At 42.2% G+C, this 14,128-nt stretch overlaps 1 protein-coding gene across 2 annotated transcripts in view; it reads right to left on the reverse strand.

Annotated features, from left to right (window-relative positions):
* cacna2d3a (calcium channel, voltage-dependent, alpha 2/delta subunit 3a) overlaps positions 1–14,128 on the reverse strand; it is a 106,677-nt gene that overhangs the window by 38,419 nt on the left and 54,130 nt on the right. The window contains exons 9-13 of one of the 2 annotated variants that reach the window (XM_046396595.1): positions 13,918–14,007; positions 13,166–13,279; positions 5,916–5,994; positions 2,945–3,078; positions 1,825–1,842 (exon numbers count right to left, since the gene is read on the reverse strand). In XM_046396595.1, coding sequence (XP_046252551.1) covers positions 1,825–1,842; positions 2,945–3,078; positions 5,916–5,994; positions 13,166–13,279; positions 13,918–14,007 — 435 coding nt within the window. The remainder of the gene's footprint in view (positions 1–1,824; positions 1,843–2,944; positions 3,079–5,915; positions 5,995–13,165; positions 13,280–13,917; positions 14,008–14,128) is intronic. The other variant, XM_046396596.1, reaches the window with a different exon arrangement.

A 14,128-nucleotide genomic window follows, 5' to 3' on the forward strand; every position in this document is an offset into this window, starting at 1 on the left:
ACACACACACACCCCTGCCTCATGTTTGGCGTCTCACAGGACACCTCGTAATCTAGGTTGCTGTGACAAATTATGTTCTGGTGGACGAGGAGACCCCGGTGTCCTTGGAGACCGAGTTAAAGGATGTTGGTGTGTGTAAGCCCTCGACCTAAAGTACCCTGTGGGATCCTGGGGGACAAAGAGTTTGTTAGAAATACACAATGGAGGGCAGAGCTCACACGGAACCTAGCACACATTTTTTTTTATGCACAGGTGTTTTGAAATACAGTATATCTAAAATCTCTCAATACCTCATTAAATATCAACACTCGCTTTGCAATGGTGGATTTTATATTACATACCTTTGTTGCCTTCCCAGCTTTCACTGACATCCTTTCTCTTCAAACCTCTCACATTCTTTTTCTCACCCTCTCTACCACTTGCCCTCAAACACCCCCCACCCCACCCTGACACACTCCTCTCACCCCCACCTCCCTCCCATCATCCCTGAGCTCTAGTGTCAGTTCATCCGACAGACTGGGAAACAAAGCCAAATGAGCCAGAGAATGATGGATGAAGCTGGTGAGACGAAGGATAGGAGGGAGATGAGCGAGAGGCAAGGAGAACAGGACAGGAGGAGAGAGCACAGGTGAGGGTGGGGTGGGGTGGGGGTAGCCGGAGAGGGAGACGTAAAGCCAAACACCGTGAGAAAGGCGAGTTATGCTGGGATGGAAAGAATATTGGGTTGTACTGATGGGGGCGGAGGAGGAGGAGAGGAGACAGATAGGATGAAGGGTACATATGGAAAGATGATACACATCAACCCTGGAACATAAATGCCAGATACTCACTCCTAACACTAAACCAATCCAAGGTGTTTTGCTGACTTCTTATCAGACACTGTCACCATGCACGGTGTGTAAGTGTGTGTCTTTCTGTCATTGTCCATTTTACTTTCAGGGGACTGTTGTGTATGTGTGTGATTACATGCAAAGAAGCAGTGCAGATTCCTTGCTAATCCCAATTATCATGTCTGACAATGTGATATCTATTTCGGTTTTCTGCTGAGCCGCTTCAATGTCAATAAGCTGGAGTCTATCACACTTACAGTACTATGTCAGACATATGGCCTGCCAGCTGTCTAATGGGACTGCTCTATGCTATCATTCTGGTGGGGGGGAGAAGCACTCTTCTGTTCTGCCATCATCATTGTTATGATTATAGAGCTGCTTATCTCAACCCACACATGATTCATAAAACACTGAAAAATAAAACAGCGACAATGATAAAAGAAAAAAAAAGGCATCTGAAAAGATCATCCCGCCAGTCATTATGGGCTATTGGATTTTCACCCAGAAGATGACAAAACAGCTTATTCTGGAGAATTCTTCCAAAACAAATAACACAGGCAAGCTTGTTTTCACACCAAAATCACACAGGCAAAAGACCAAAATGTAGCCTCACATTTACACACATGGTCACACTGCCAGCCCGGCAGCTACTGGCAAAGCATAGCCAACACGGCATCACCAATGATCAATGAGTGTGATAGTGTGCACGGGGCGCGTGTTTGATGAGGCGTGCAGAAGAGAGCGATCAACTGAACCGATGACAACCACGATGCATGGCTTGACTCAGGAGGTTGAGGAGCGACATACAACAACTAACACACAAGAAAATGCCATGGGTCAGTATGGGAGTTAGCTCACCTAAATTATGCTGTCGTTTCAGAGACCGGAGATCAAAACGCACATGCACATGAACACACACCAGGCCTCAACACAGCACAATACGGCGATGACCTCAAATCACGATTTTTTTTTATTTGTTTATTTATTTTTTTACCTTTTGTGCTTGTGGTAGCTGAAGAGAACAGATTAAAGAGGAAGGGAGGAGAGAGAGGGTCAATACATTTGTGGATACGTGTGAGAAAGCCTTTCAGTGCACTTTCCACCGAATGGCGTGCTAGCACCAGTGGTCGCGTAAAAATCCACTGACATTGACTTCGACTTTAAAAACAGCGACTGTGTCAAGAGACGAGAGTTTTATGGCAGGGAGGGTCACAGCAAAGGAAACACTTCAGCTGTTACTGTTGAGTCAGTGTTGAGTTGAGTGTACTTTCACTTTGATAAACGATGGGTACAATGAGGGCAAAGAGAAAGAAGTAGGCAGAGGAGGACAGAAAAAGGTAAAATGTGAGGGATACGAGGAAGATTGCAGAGAAAAAGAGTCCGTTTGTGTGCAGTGTTAATAGCCTGCACGTATTCCTCCTAGGGGGCACTTGCCTTTGTCTCCTTAGGTTTTTGAAGCTCTCTCTCATGTTATCTTTTCAGAAAGGAGGGCAAATGGCTTCTGTTCACTCTTTATGGCCAAACACAATAACTTTAACACAAGAGAAGCACTGGGCATGCGTGGATATGACATTATACTGTGTGTACATTATGGACAGCAGAGGATCCTATTCTGTGGGTCAGGCATTATGGTTAGTGCTGATAATGTCTGTGCCAGAGGGCTATAAAGCTTAAACAGGGATTTGGCTATGCATGTGATTATCTGAGTGTGTTGAGCTGTTATTCACTGCCATTTCATAATAAGTGTTTGGCCAGGCTATGTGGTTGGGAGATCAGAGAATAACTCATCAGTGGGCACCAGTATGTTTCTCTCACACTACATGACTCATTCAGTTAATGGTTTCACATGCTGCTCACACACCCTTTTACACATACAAACATATCACATGTTGTCAAGCCTGTGCTTTCATTTTATCTCTATTATTCTTCCTTGGATTATTCAATTTATCAGATCCAAAATGCAAAATGTAAATGCACTTGTTTGAACAGAGTGCACTGTGGATTAAGAGATTTTGGGCACATACTGTGCACAACTCAATGGGTGTGTATAGGGATAGCAAGTCCTATGGCAGCTGGAGTTCAGTGCCACATAAGAGACGGCATAGTTAACTCACAGTGCTATCGATGTAGGCCTCAGTCCACACCGTGTCGTGCTCCTGGTCGATCACCTTAGGACGACTCAACACATGGAGGTACTCCATCACATTTTCTTGCACATCTGCCAATGTGGAAATCTGAGTGAAGTAGCCTGTTGGGCAGAGAGAGGAAGAGAGAGAAATAAATGATGACTCATTTAACAAAGAATCTGGTGAATAATAGAGAGTGAACAGGTTCAGGCTTGTCACTCACTATGTTGCCCCCAAACAATATCAGAAGTACAGTCTGATAGTGTGTGTGTGTGTGTGTGTGTGTGTCTCCAAAGTGTCACATCCAGTATCAGCTTGGCTTTCTAATCTTTTCCAAGCCATCGCTCCTTTTTTACTTACATTCATACCTAAGCAGAGAAATTACTTCTGGAAAACAGTAGTATTCAGGAGATATGTGCTCGATGAAGCAGACACAGACCTGGATACAAGTACGAGGAGTAGCTGAAGAATTTCCTGCAGTGATATACAAGTGAAAGCAAACCAGCATGGGTTTGTGAATGGGTAAGTGGTATGTAAATGCAACGAGAAAGCTATCTCAGTTAAACCAAATGTGATGCCATTTCCTATGATGGTAATGCTGCCATTATGATGCTAATGTGCATGAGCAGGAGGGGAATATACTGTTATCTCAGCACTGGGGGGACAGAAAGCAGAAGAGGTAGAGAGGGAATCGGGACAACAGTAAGACAGAGGAAGAGAGAGAGAGGACGAGAAATGACATAGAGAATAAGGGAAAAGAGAGAGAGACCACCGCATTTCCACCCATCCGTAAAAACAGCAAACTGCCTCCATCGCTGTGAGGCAGTCAAGGAGAAAATCATAGCTGGAGGAAATAGATTTTGGGGTCATTGTTCCTTTACTCCACGGGGAGAAAAGAGCCAGAGTCTAGACACGTATGAGGGATGCCATGTATCCTTCCAAATAGCTCAGGATATGATTCATCATTGTTAATCTAATCTTAAATTTGCAACCATGGTAAAAACACTTGTTAAAAAGTAAAAATTTTAAAATGTCATTTAACACCAGAAGCACTAAAACCACATGATTACTGCAATCACCATAGCAACAAGAACACACTTGCCCCTGAACTTGACCTGGAAGTGACCCTTGACAGATTCGTCCTATTCATCCTCACAGACATTCGGATCTAGCTATTATTCCAGCAGACACTACAATGACAACACACACATGCAGACTCGCGTTGCACACATCGCGAGCTGCCTCAGTCTAACTGCATCGTTCATCACATTGCTGAGTGAAGAATGACTACTCCCTCAGGAAGGCTGAGGGCGTCCTTCGGGCCCAGCCACCGGGGCCAGTGAGATGAGCTGTGGAGACAAAAAAAATGAATGCTCTGCGCTCTCAGTGACATGGTACACCTGTTGTACCTGTGGCACCAGACAGCCACAACATGTCTGGTCAGGATGAGGGCATTAATATATATTTTAAAGGATCTTGGTTTGGGTGATATGTAAGCCCAAAAAAAGCGACAAGGTGACATGATAAGAGAAAGTAACGGACAACGGAGAGGATAAAAATGATATGAGCCAGAGCTACACAGCACATATGTAGGTACTCTTACATTCACTCATGTGCGATTGTTGAACACTAAAGTCCAAAACCTTGCACATATATTCACAGCAGAAACATGCGCATGAGGACAGCTCTTAATTGGAACTACGTGGCAACACAAAAGACAACACAAAAGCACTAAATGTGAATGATTTGGGTGTCCACATACATTTGGCCACACAATGTATACTGAACATACATATCTTTGATGGGCACAGAAGATCACTTCATATACTATATTTCATCTACATGCAAAAAAGTTCTATATCTCAGTGTACTTAAACTGAGCTAAATGCATGGTTGTTAAAACAAGAAGAGCACCTGATAGAATTGAACCAAGCCACAGAGTCGAGTGAGCAACAGCATCGGGTCAACAGCAGCGTAAAGCTGGCTGAGCTCATTGAGGTTTCAGCCAAGGCCTGCACCTTTTTCTTGCTGATTGGCAACTGAAGGCATTTCTCACATGTTTGTAGTGCAGCCATAAGGCTTAGCAGTAATTAAATTCCTTTGACCTATAATTATTTTTCTAGTACTATCTGTGGTGTGACACTCATTTACAGAATTTCAAAAATATTCTTTGCTTCACTCAAAGGCAATTGGGGGTAGCAGAGGGAAGAGTCCTGCAGGCTGGAGAGGATGTCACTGTCACAAAGCCGGAATCATCATGCAGCAAATACAGACACACACAAACACACTCATGTACCGTGACACACATGCGCGCATACAAAGGTCTCATCATCACCGCTAACACCCTCAAAGTGACTGGATGGGTTCTCTGATATCACTTCTAAGCAAAACTGTGGATGCCCTTGTTCTCTTATCTACACATGGACACACACACACACACACACACAGCTAAAAACACAAGCAAAACCCTTGTGTGACCTATGGCTTGCCTGTCTTATCTACGGCAGCCTGAGGAAATGAAGCCAGACCGTCTCTGTCACCCACCTCCCAGCTAAATATAGAACCTGAGGGAAAGTGCTCTACACACTGAGACAACCATGACCACACACAAAGCAGCTGGGAAGTGGTGTATCGCCAAGATAGTCTGCACTTTGGGCATAGAGAAAGATGTAATATGACATATCTGATGTGTACAACTGGCACCAGCTGCCTGCTGTCACATACAAGTGTTAATACTGATGAGCACTGACGAACATGTCTACGTAACTGCACGCACACACACACACACACACACACACACACACACACACACACACACACACGCCAAACAAATCCTGAGCTTCATAATGTATTCGTTCCCACCAGGCTGGCAGCAGCATGCAGCAACTTTCCTCTGCAAAAACAGATTATGAGGAAAAAAAACAGTACGGCAGTCCATGCATATGTTGTAAGATCCCACCTTTGTTAGCACATGCCATCCATTTTAGATTATCTGCGAAGGCTGACTCTCGGCCAATTAGGTAAGGGAATATGCGGACCTGCAGAGAGAAAGCAGATAGCTTGCGTCAGTCATTTTAATCGTATTTTGATAGGGCGCGCCACACCATATACTGTGGAAGATAACACTGTCAAAGCCTGCAAAAGGCTCATTCCTTATCCGCCAGTGATTAGCAGATCCTTTCTCATTGTTTAATAGAGTTGCTTATGGACAAAATCTGAAATTTGTCTTTTAGAATTCATTAAAAGTTTAGATAATTCAAATCTTTTTTTTATCAACTCAAGAGACTAAACAATTAAGGATTAACAGATAGAGATTTCAAAGTAAGATAAGTGTATCAAGAATCTGAAGTTAGAAAGAGTACAAACGATTAACAAGGAAGTAAATATTTGTGAATTGAAAAAGCCAAACACAAGCTTCATCCGCTCAATCCAGTGAATTTTTTAAACTCTCTGCTGCCAAACCCATTACTGCCCGGCAGTGCTCAGTTGGCTCTAACAGCAGGTATAGTTGGCAGGTGTGTGTGTATGTGTGTGTGTGTGTATGTAAAGCAGGTTTCCAGATTGGACCAGATGCAAGCCTCTGGGGGCACAGCTGCCATAGCTTCCATGCCTACATTTTTCACTGCCTCCCTTCACCGTGACAGCATGTGTCTGTTTGTGTGTGTGTGTGTGTGTGTGTGAGTAGGCATACAGACGCCGGAATGTGGGTATAATGCATGTCTTTATCTGACTGATTTTCAACCGGAGGATTTATAAATTGCACAAAATATCATTTCTGCATAAATGGTATTTACTTTTTGAGGGAAAAGCATTCTGCATAATTACTGTATATTTATTTCTTTATTACTGCAGTGTGACATAAATTAATTCCTAATACATACAAGTGATTGATACAGTTTTAGTAGACAAAGATATAACTCACAGACAGTTAATTCTCAGATCTTGTTTTCCAGTATGGATGTTTTTGCTCTATTATCAAGTGGAATGAGCTTCACTGGGAATAAGAACAGTTGTCAGACCGTCATTTTTATCTAGACCACAATACATCCTCTGTTCATACAAATCTCATCCATTTGAATGACAATGTCAGAGTGACACAAAAACATGAAATAGCTGATGTGAACAAAACTGTTCCATGTAGGTTTATGGATGAGAGGGGTCACAGTGGAGTTTTCACAGTGCAAGTTTATGATTATGGTGTTTTCCTTCACTGGTAGCCAAGAAAGAGGTCAAGCTAGAACAGGCAGGTTATTAAATATGGAAGAGGTTTACAGCTGAGTGAAGTTAGGTGGACAGCTACAGCATGCAATCTTCAACCTACCTGACTGCACAAATTTTGCACAGGTAGGAATAAAAAGACAAATGCACAAGCATGCAAGTATACATACCTGTATTTATGCATGTATGCACAAGTGCACAGACACCCATGTACAAGAGTGACACAAGCACAAGTTTCAGGCCAATTCAGGCATTTTAAATGTGTACATCTGCGAAAGTGTTTGATCAACACCAAGGCTCCACAGGGGACCCTCTCTCCCTTCATCTTCACCATTTACACCACAGACTTGAAGCACTGCACAGAGACCTGCCATCTTCAGAAATTTTCTGATGACTCTGCAGTAGTTGGATGTATTAGTGGGGCGGGGGGGGGGGGGGGGGGGGGGAAGTACAGGACTGCAGTGGACAACTTTGTCACATGGAGCGGGAAAAACCACCTACAGCTCAATGTGACAAAGACCAATGAACTGGTGGTGGACCTGAGGAGGACTAAGGATCCAGTGACCCCTATCAACATCGAAGGGGACACGGTGGAGGTGGTGGAAGAGTACAAATACTTGGGGGTGTACTTGGACCACAAACTTGACTGGTGCAAGAACGTGGACACTGTTTACAGAAAGGGCCAGAGCCGCCTCTATTTTCTGAGGCGGCTGAGGTCCTTCAACATCGGTGGTGTCCAGTGCCATCACATATGCTGTTGTCTGCTAGGGAGCTGCCTGAGGGTGAGGGACACCAGCAGACTCAATAGAATCATTAAGAAGGCCACCGATGTTGTGGGAGAGGAACTGGACTCTCTGACGGTGGTGTCTGAGAGGAGGATGTTGTCCAAAATAAGAACTATACTGGACTTTCCCTCTCACCCTCTCCACAATGTGCTGAACAGCTAGTTCAGTCAGAGACTCTTACTCCTATGGTGAACCACAGAGTGACACAGAAAATCATTCCTGTCTGTTGCCGTCAGACCATTAAACTCTGCACTGTGATGGACACACATACTTTTATATACAATGTATATATATATACAGACACATGTAAATACCTATATTTTAGATGTATAGTTATTTATGTTTATTATCCTATTTTATATCTTTCACTTTCTTTTCTTGGTCGGGAAAACTGCAAGTGCAAAAAAAGAATTTCTCCTCTGGGATAACTAAAGGAATTCTGATTCTGATTCTGATTGTTCACGCCCCTACATTATGCACTCAGCACTCAGTTCAGTAATTCATTAACATATTCTCCAGTGCAAACATTTACTCAAATGTTTAAAGTACTGTCGGACACTGTTAAAATTTGTACCATTCCAATCTAGCAGCAGGTAAACTGTTTTGATGTTTAAGGTCTCATGCAATACTTAAGCATAATCTAAGACCAGATATGCTGGTGGTTATAAAACCCCAGGTGTTTTCAAATCTGGGTCAACTTGTTTCAACCTGAAACCAAAACTTCATCCATGAAGGTATGTAAGTATGATTCCTAAAATTGATTTGGTGTGTATGTGGGGACTGTTTGTCAAGCTAAACCTATGCTGCATGCTATACGGAAGAATTACATGGAGTTTGGAGACTCTGATTTCTTTCCTGTTTTAACTGTCGGCAAGCCTTTTCATTTTAATTGTTACTACCCTCGGGGTACACAAGGTATCCAAGCTTTTAAACATTAGCGAATAAGAAGATCCTGATAGCCTTGTCCTGAACTTTCTGAGTCTAGCAGCTGATTTTTTTTTCCTTCACTAACATGTCTTTAATCTGTCTTTCGGTTTTCATAAAATTTCTTATATCAAACTTTGCATTACTACTACTATTCCTAAAAGCAGGTGGCATAGAACTTCTAAATGATCACAGGGCCAACTCTAATCAGTCAGACTATAGAACTGCTAATAATCACTTTCTAAGTTTCATTTAATTATATTTTACCTGAAAATCATTGATGTGAGTGTAAGATATATACAGTATGACTCACTAGGTTTAAGTTGGAGTTTTTGGTTCTTGGGGGTGGTGACTTTCTATTCATGTAAGAGTCTATTCACACAGAAAAATACTGGTTGGGTGAAATGCTTATGAATTTGGCCTTGAATGGACCTTTTCAGAGGACATGATTTCTGGTGGATTCCCAGTTTGCACAAATGACTCTCCCATGGAAGAGGTGAACACTACCCAGGGAATACCTTTCAGAATTCAGCTCCAGAGCCAAGGCCACATGGAGCCTATGACTCTGTCCCCACAGAAACCCGGTATTGTCAATGTAGGCTGGATTCTTCTGGATGTACTACCTGTGTGCAACTGTGCCTCTTATTTGTGGGACTAAGGCGAAGGAGTCCCCCTTACAGGCTGTGGTGCCGCAGAATATTCTCCAGACAATTATGCATAACCCTTTGCTATTAGGACAATAGAAACAATGATGGCAAAGGATAGGTACAATCATGATGTGCAGCCAAATGGTGGCAACAGATAAGGAGAGGGCATATGCAGGCATGAGCAAGGCTGTGCATAGCCCAGCATATCAATCCCCCTGAAGCCCTGGGAAGAACATGTAGCTTCTATTTTCCAGGACTTTCTATACCTTCACATTCAAGGACAGCCTATGTTGTAAAGGACAGACAGCATGCAGCATTTTTCATCAGTTGGCAGGGTGGTCTAGTTTTCCTGTGCTTCTGCAATATGGCCCAAAGTTGTGGCTATGCACTGCATGCCCCTGCAATCAGTGCTGACCTATGCAGTGATTTTTGCATGGTGGCCACTGTTTAAATTTCAAATCATATGACTCACTCTGGCCAAAAAGCCTTACTATATAACAAAGAACCATTAAATGCTATATTGTATGTTTGCCCTGCCTCGAACGCACAAACTCATTTTATGGCTTTTGTGTCTGGGCAGGTACTTGACTAATCTTAGGAAAGATACTAATGTACTATAGGCCCAAAAATGACAAAGAGATCAGAAATGACCCAGAAATCAAATTCAGTTGGTAGGAATCTGTGCCATCTTGGAACATCACATCCAGAGTTCTTAAAACACTGATGACACAATCCAAGATTGTGTACTCAAGGACAATCCAAGTGCCAACAGTGGAAAACCTGTCAGAAGATTGTGTGTCTGTTGACAGCCCAGCAGGCTACACTCTCAGGTGGTTGAAGGAGTCTGGCACCACTAAAGAAAGGAAATGGTCAACCTTTAAAAGTCAAGACAGACTACTACTGCTCTTATAAACAACGCAAAAAGTTCTCCAGCTTTAACTATGTTTTATTGGGCCCAGTTGGCTTACCTGACTTTACAAGTAAGCCACTTGATTTTACAGTGTACACTGGGGTGGTAGATTTATTTGTGGCACGTTCCTGCAAACTGTTTGATATGAGTGAACTGCTTGGTTAGGACTGTGTTTTATTTCTATGAGCTAAGAAAATATACAATTTATTTGCAAGGACATCTTACTGCATTTGATTATATCTGGCTTATGTTCAAAAACATGACATGACATGAACTTTCACTAAGGGTAGATGCAGAGTACAACCCATTACATTAAAATAGCATTTGGTCACACACATTAGCATGAGAGAGGACAGTGATGGATCATGAATAAGACAAAATGCAAAAACTAGAAGACAACATTCTGGGTATGAGTAGCTATCATTCAAGCACAGCAGAAATTATGACTCACACGTGTTTAGGCGCCTGTTTGTGTGGGTGTGCAGGTGAGGTTTTGTGTGCTGTGTTTGTAGATGAATACACATGCAAATATCATGTGAACACTTTTATACCATCGAGGGTGTCTCCACTTCCTCCTTGTACAAAAATGAAGCTAAAATATGGATGGAAGCGCTGATCGGGTGGTGGAGCTGCAGGATCGAGTTGCCAGCCATGCACACACCCGACTGTTGTGGCAGGGCTTGGCTGTAAAACATGATGTTTCACTCTCTTTTCATAGCAAAAATAACTAACTAGAACCAAACGTATCAGAAACTCTTTTTTAACACTTTAATTAAATACAACAATGTGATTAGAACTACCTAAAGTGACAGAAATCATCATGTTTGGAAAAAATTCATTTGACATTCACTTTGAGTTTTTAGATCGGCCAATATCCCATCTGCTAACATGGAGGGGGCAGGATTTATGAACTATACTGCAGCCAGCCACCAGGGGGAGATCAAGATTTTTGGCTTCACTTTTGGGGAGCTGCCATGATGTCCATTTTTGTAGTGGTACAGTATACACAGTTTTTAGGTGTGTGAGCATAGCAGTGAGTGTGTTGGTGTGGGTGTGATATGTACATCTCTTGTTCTAACGTAACTATTGGGATCAATAATACACACCAGTCATCATCTACACTAAAAGCCAGGGAGACCTATTCCACTAAATAAATCACAACAATGGTTTTTGGGAGTACAGAATTCAAGTTCTTTATATTGAGTTTTGTAATGTATATTGTGCTTTTTAAGGTCATGCTACTAATGGAAAACAACTTCTAAAACATTCTTTATCTACAAATTATAGTTAACTGAAAACTATGGCACTACCGCTCTGAAAACAGCCACTGCTCTAACATGAAAGAAAAAGTCATTATGGAATGTATTTGAGGTTTTTCAGTGTTTTAGGCTTTTCATCTGTAGATACTTAATATGATCTATATGATCTTTTCTCTAAAGCTTCTTGGAATAAATATTCACTGACGTATTTGCATCCAGGTCTTGCAAAGCATGCCTATATTTTCAGTGTGATACTAAACAGTGGTGAAGCTGTAAAGGTGCTTTTGAAGGAAGCCACTAAAAGCAAGCAGCAATGGCAAGATGGATAGGGATAGAGAGAGAGAGAGTGAGAAAGAGAGAGGGAGGAAGGAGGGAGGGAGACTGAAGAGAGTGACAGAGACCGAAGACTTCTATTATCAGCGGGGCTTCTTCTAAATGGAACTATCTAGCAGCCTTGTCCCCTCTCCCCTCACTGCTGTTCAGCCTTGAGGCAGGAATGAGAAGGGGGATTGGTTATGAACAGGGACCATAAGACACACATAAACACATGACAATACAAGTGCAGCATTTATGGTAACAAATAGGCACCCATATTAATACATGGAGACTCAAATTGATTCCAGATTTGTGATAATGTGTGAGTTTGAACTGTATGTGTGCCATGACAGTCATATTCACATGCCTGTATATACAGCATGTGTATGCTTCTTCCATTGCCTTTTGTACAGTACTTCTATCCTCAACCTTTTAAGGGTGAAGACCCTGTGGGCTTTCTTTTACAGAAGAAAATTGCCTAAGAATAACCCTTTTTCTTCCCCTCCATCTCCCCTCTCCTCCCATTTCATTTCATGGCCTGTCAGAAGAGCACCACAATTACCTTGCAGGACAGCAGAAAGACAGCTCAGTCCTCAGAGACAGGGCCATACTTAACTCTGTTTTAAAGGCCTTTGAAGGGACCCCATACTGAGCTCGCTCAGTACCTTCTGCTTGTCAAGAAGTTTCTCTAACAACTCAGCCAAATACTTGGCAAAAACCTTTTCTGACATGTGACAACAAACAGTGTACATGGGTGGGAAACAAAGATGCACTTTGTTTTAGAGTGATCTTTTGTACCTTTCTCTTTCAGTCCTCTTGGTCAGATTTAGCAAGATGTCTAGCACTTCTCTATAAACTGTATTTCTGATGTACCGCATCTAAGGTGTTATCACTGTCATAACATTATGCTTCTCACACTTTCTGTTGATGGACAAATTTGAGACTGTAACTTATCCCTTGGTATCCTATTATTGCCATTAGTTCACTGCTCACCATTGTTCATCCTCTATTGGAATACCAGGCTGCAGGCTCATGAAGTTGTGAACAAGGCACCATGGAAAATCAAGCTCAGCTGACCTCTCTTTACAACAGCTGTGGAACTACAATTTCACAATAATGTGATCATTGTGTTTGTGTGTTTGATACACTACCTTCCGCTCTGGCCAGTTATATTTGGCAAAGATGGCATCGTATGTGTCCACTGCCCCATCTGTCACCAACATAATGGCCTGGCTACACTCACTTCCCCTTCCAGTCTCGTTGAACTGGAGATAGACAGAGGGAGAGGGAAGTTAACCCAGGTGAACAAAAACAAAGTAAAGCTCCCTTTCAATATCAATAAAACCAGTTTAAAATCTACTTTTTAATAAACAGTCCATGTAACTAACTCCTATTAAAGAATACAGTGTGCCTATACATATGTTGCCATCATGAAAGCTGAGTTGCAAAAGCTAATGGAATATTAATAATAACAGGCCTTCTCTTATACAGACACACACATACAGACAAGCTACCCTGAGAGTGCATTACAACCTAGGATTACATAAAGGAGTCATTAAGCAGAATGGAAACACTTCGCATCGCAGTGTACACTTAGAAACACACGTTGAAATATGAGCATTTGGAAAGGGAAGGTAAAAGAGTGTGTTTGTGTGCATTTTGTATTTGATTAATTGCTTGTTCATAATGAGGAGGATGTCAAACGAGTAACCTGACTAATTCTGACTCACTCAAGTGCCATGTTTACTTGGTTTCTGCATGATTCTGTTGATTTAGCTATTAATTACAGCGCAGCAATTAATTCTGTGCATGAAAGTGGTTCTTTTCTGTGTCTATGTGTGTGTGCGTGCGCATGTGAGCATGTCATTGTGTGATCATGCGTGATCATGAGTGCATCACTTACGTCACTCAGAAGACTGAAGGCCTCAGTCAGAGCTATGTCTAACATACCAATGCCTTGAGCAAACAGCTTGTCGAGGTGCTCCCGGAAATGCTGGGAAAATAAAGTTTTGGGAGGAAACATTACAATCATGGTGTAAATAAGCCAAAAACATAGATGGAGACAGAGACAGAAGTGATTTTTATTTAGAGGGGAAAAAGGAGAGACTAAGATG

The sequence above is a fragment of the Scatophagus argus genome, chromosome 8, assembly GCF_020382885.2.
Source record: "Scatophagus argus isolate fScaArg1 chromosome 8, fScaArg1.pri, whole genome shotgun sequence".
NCBI lineage: Eukaryota > Metazoa > Chordata > Actinopteri > Scatophagidae > Scatophagus > Scatophagus argus.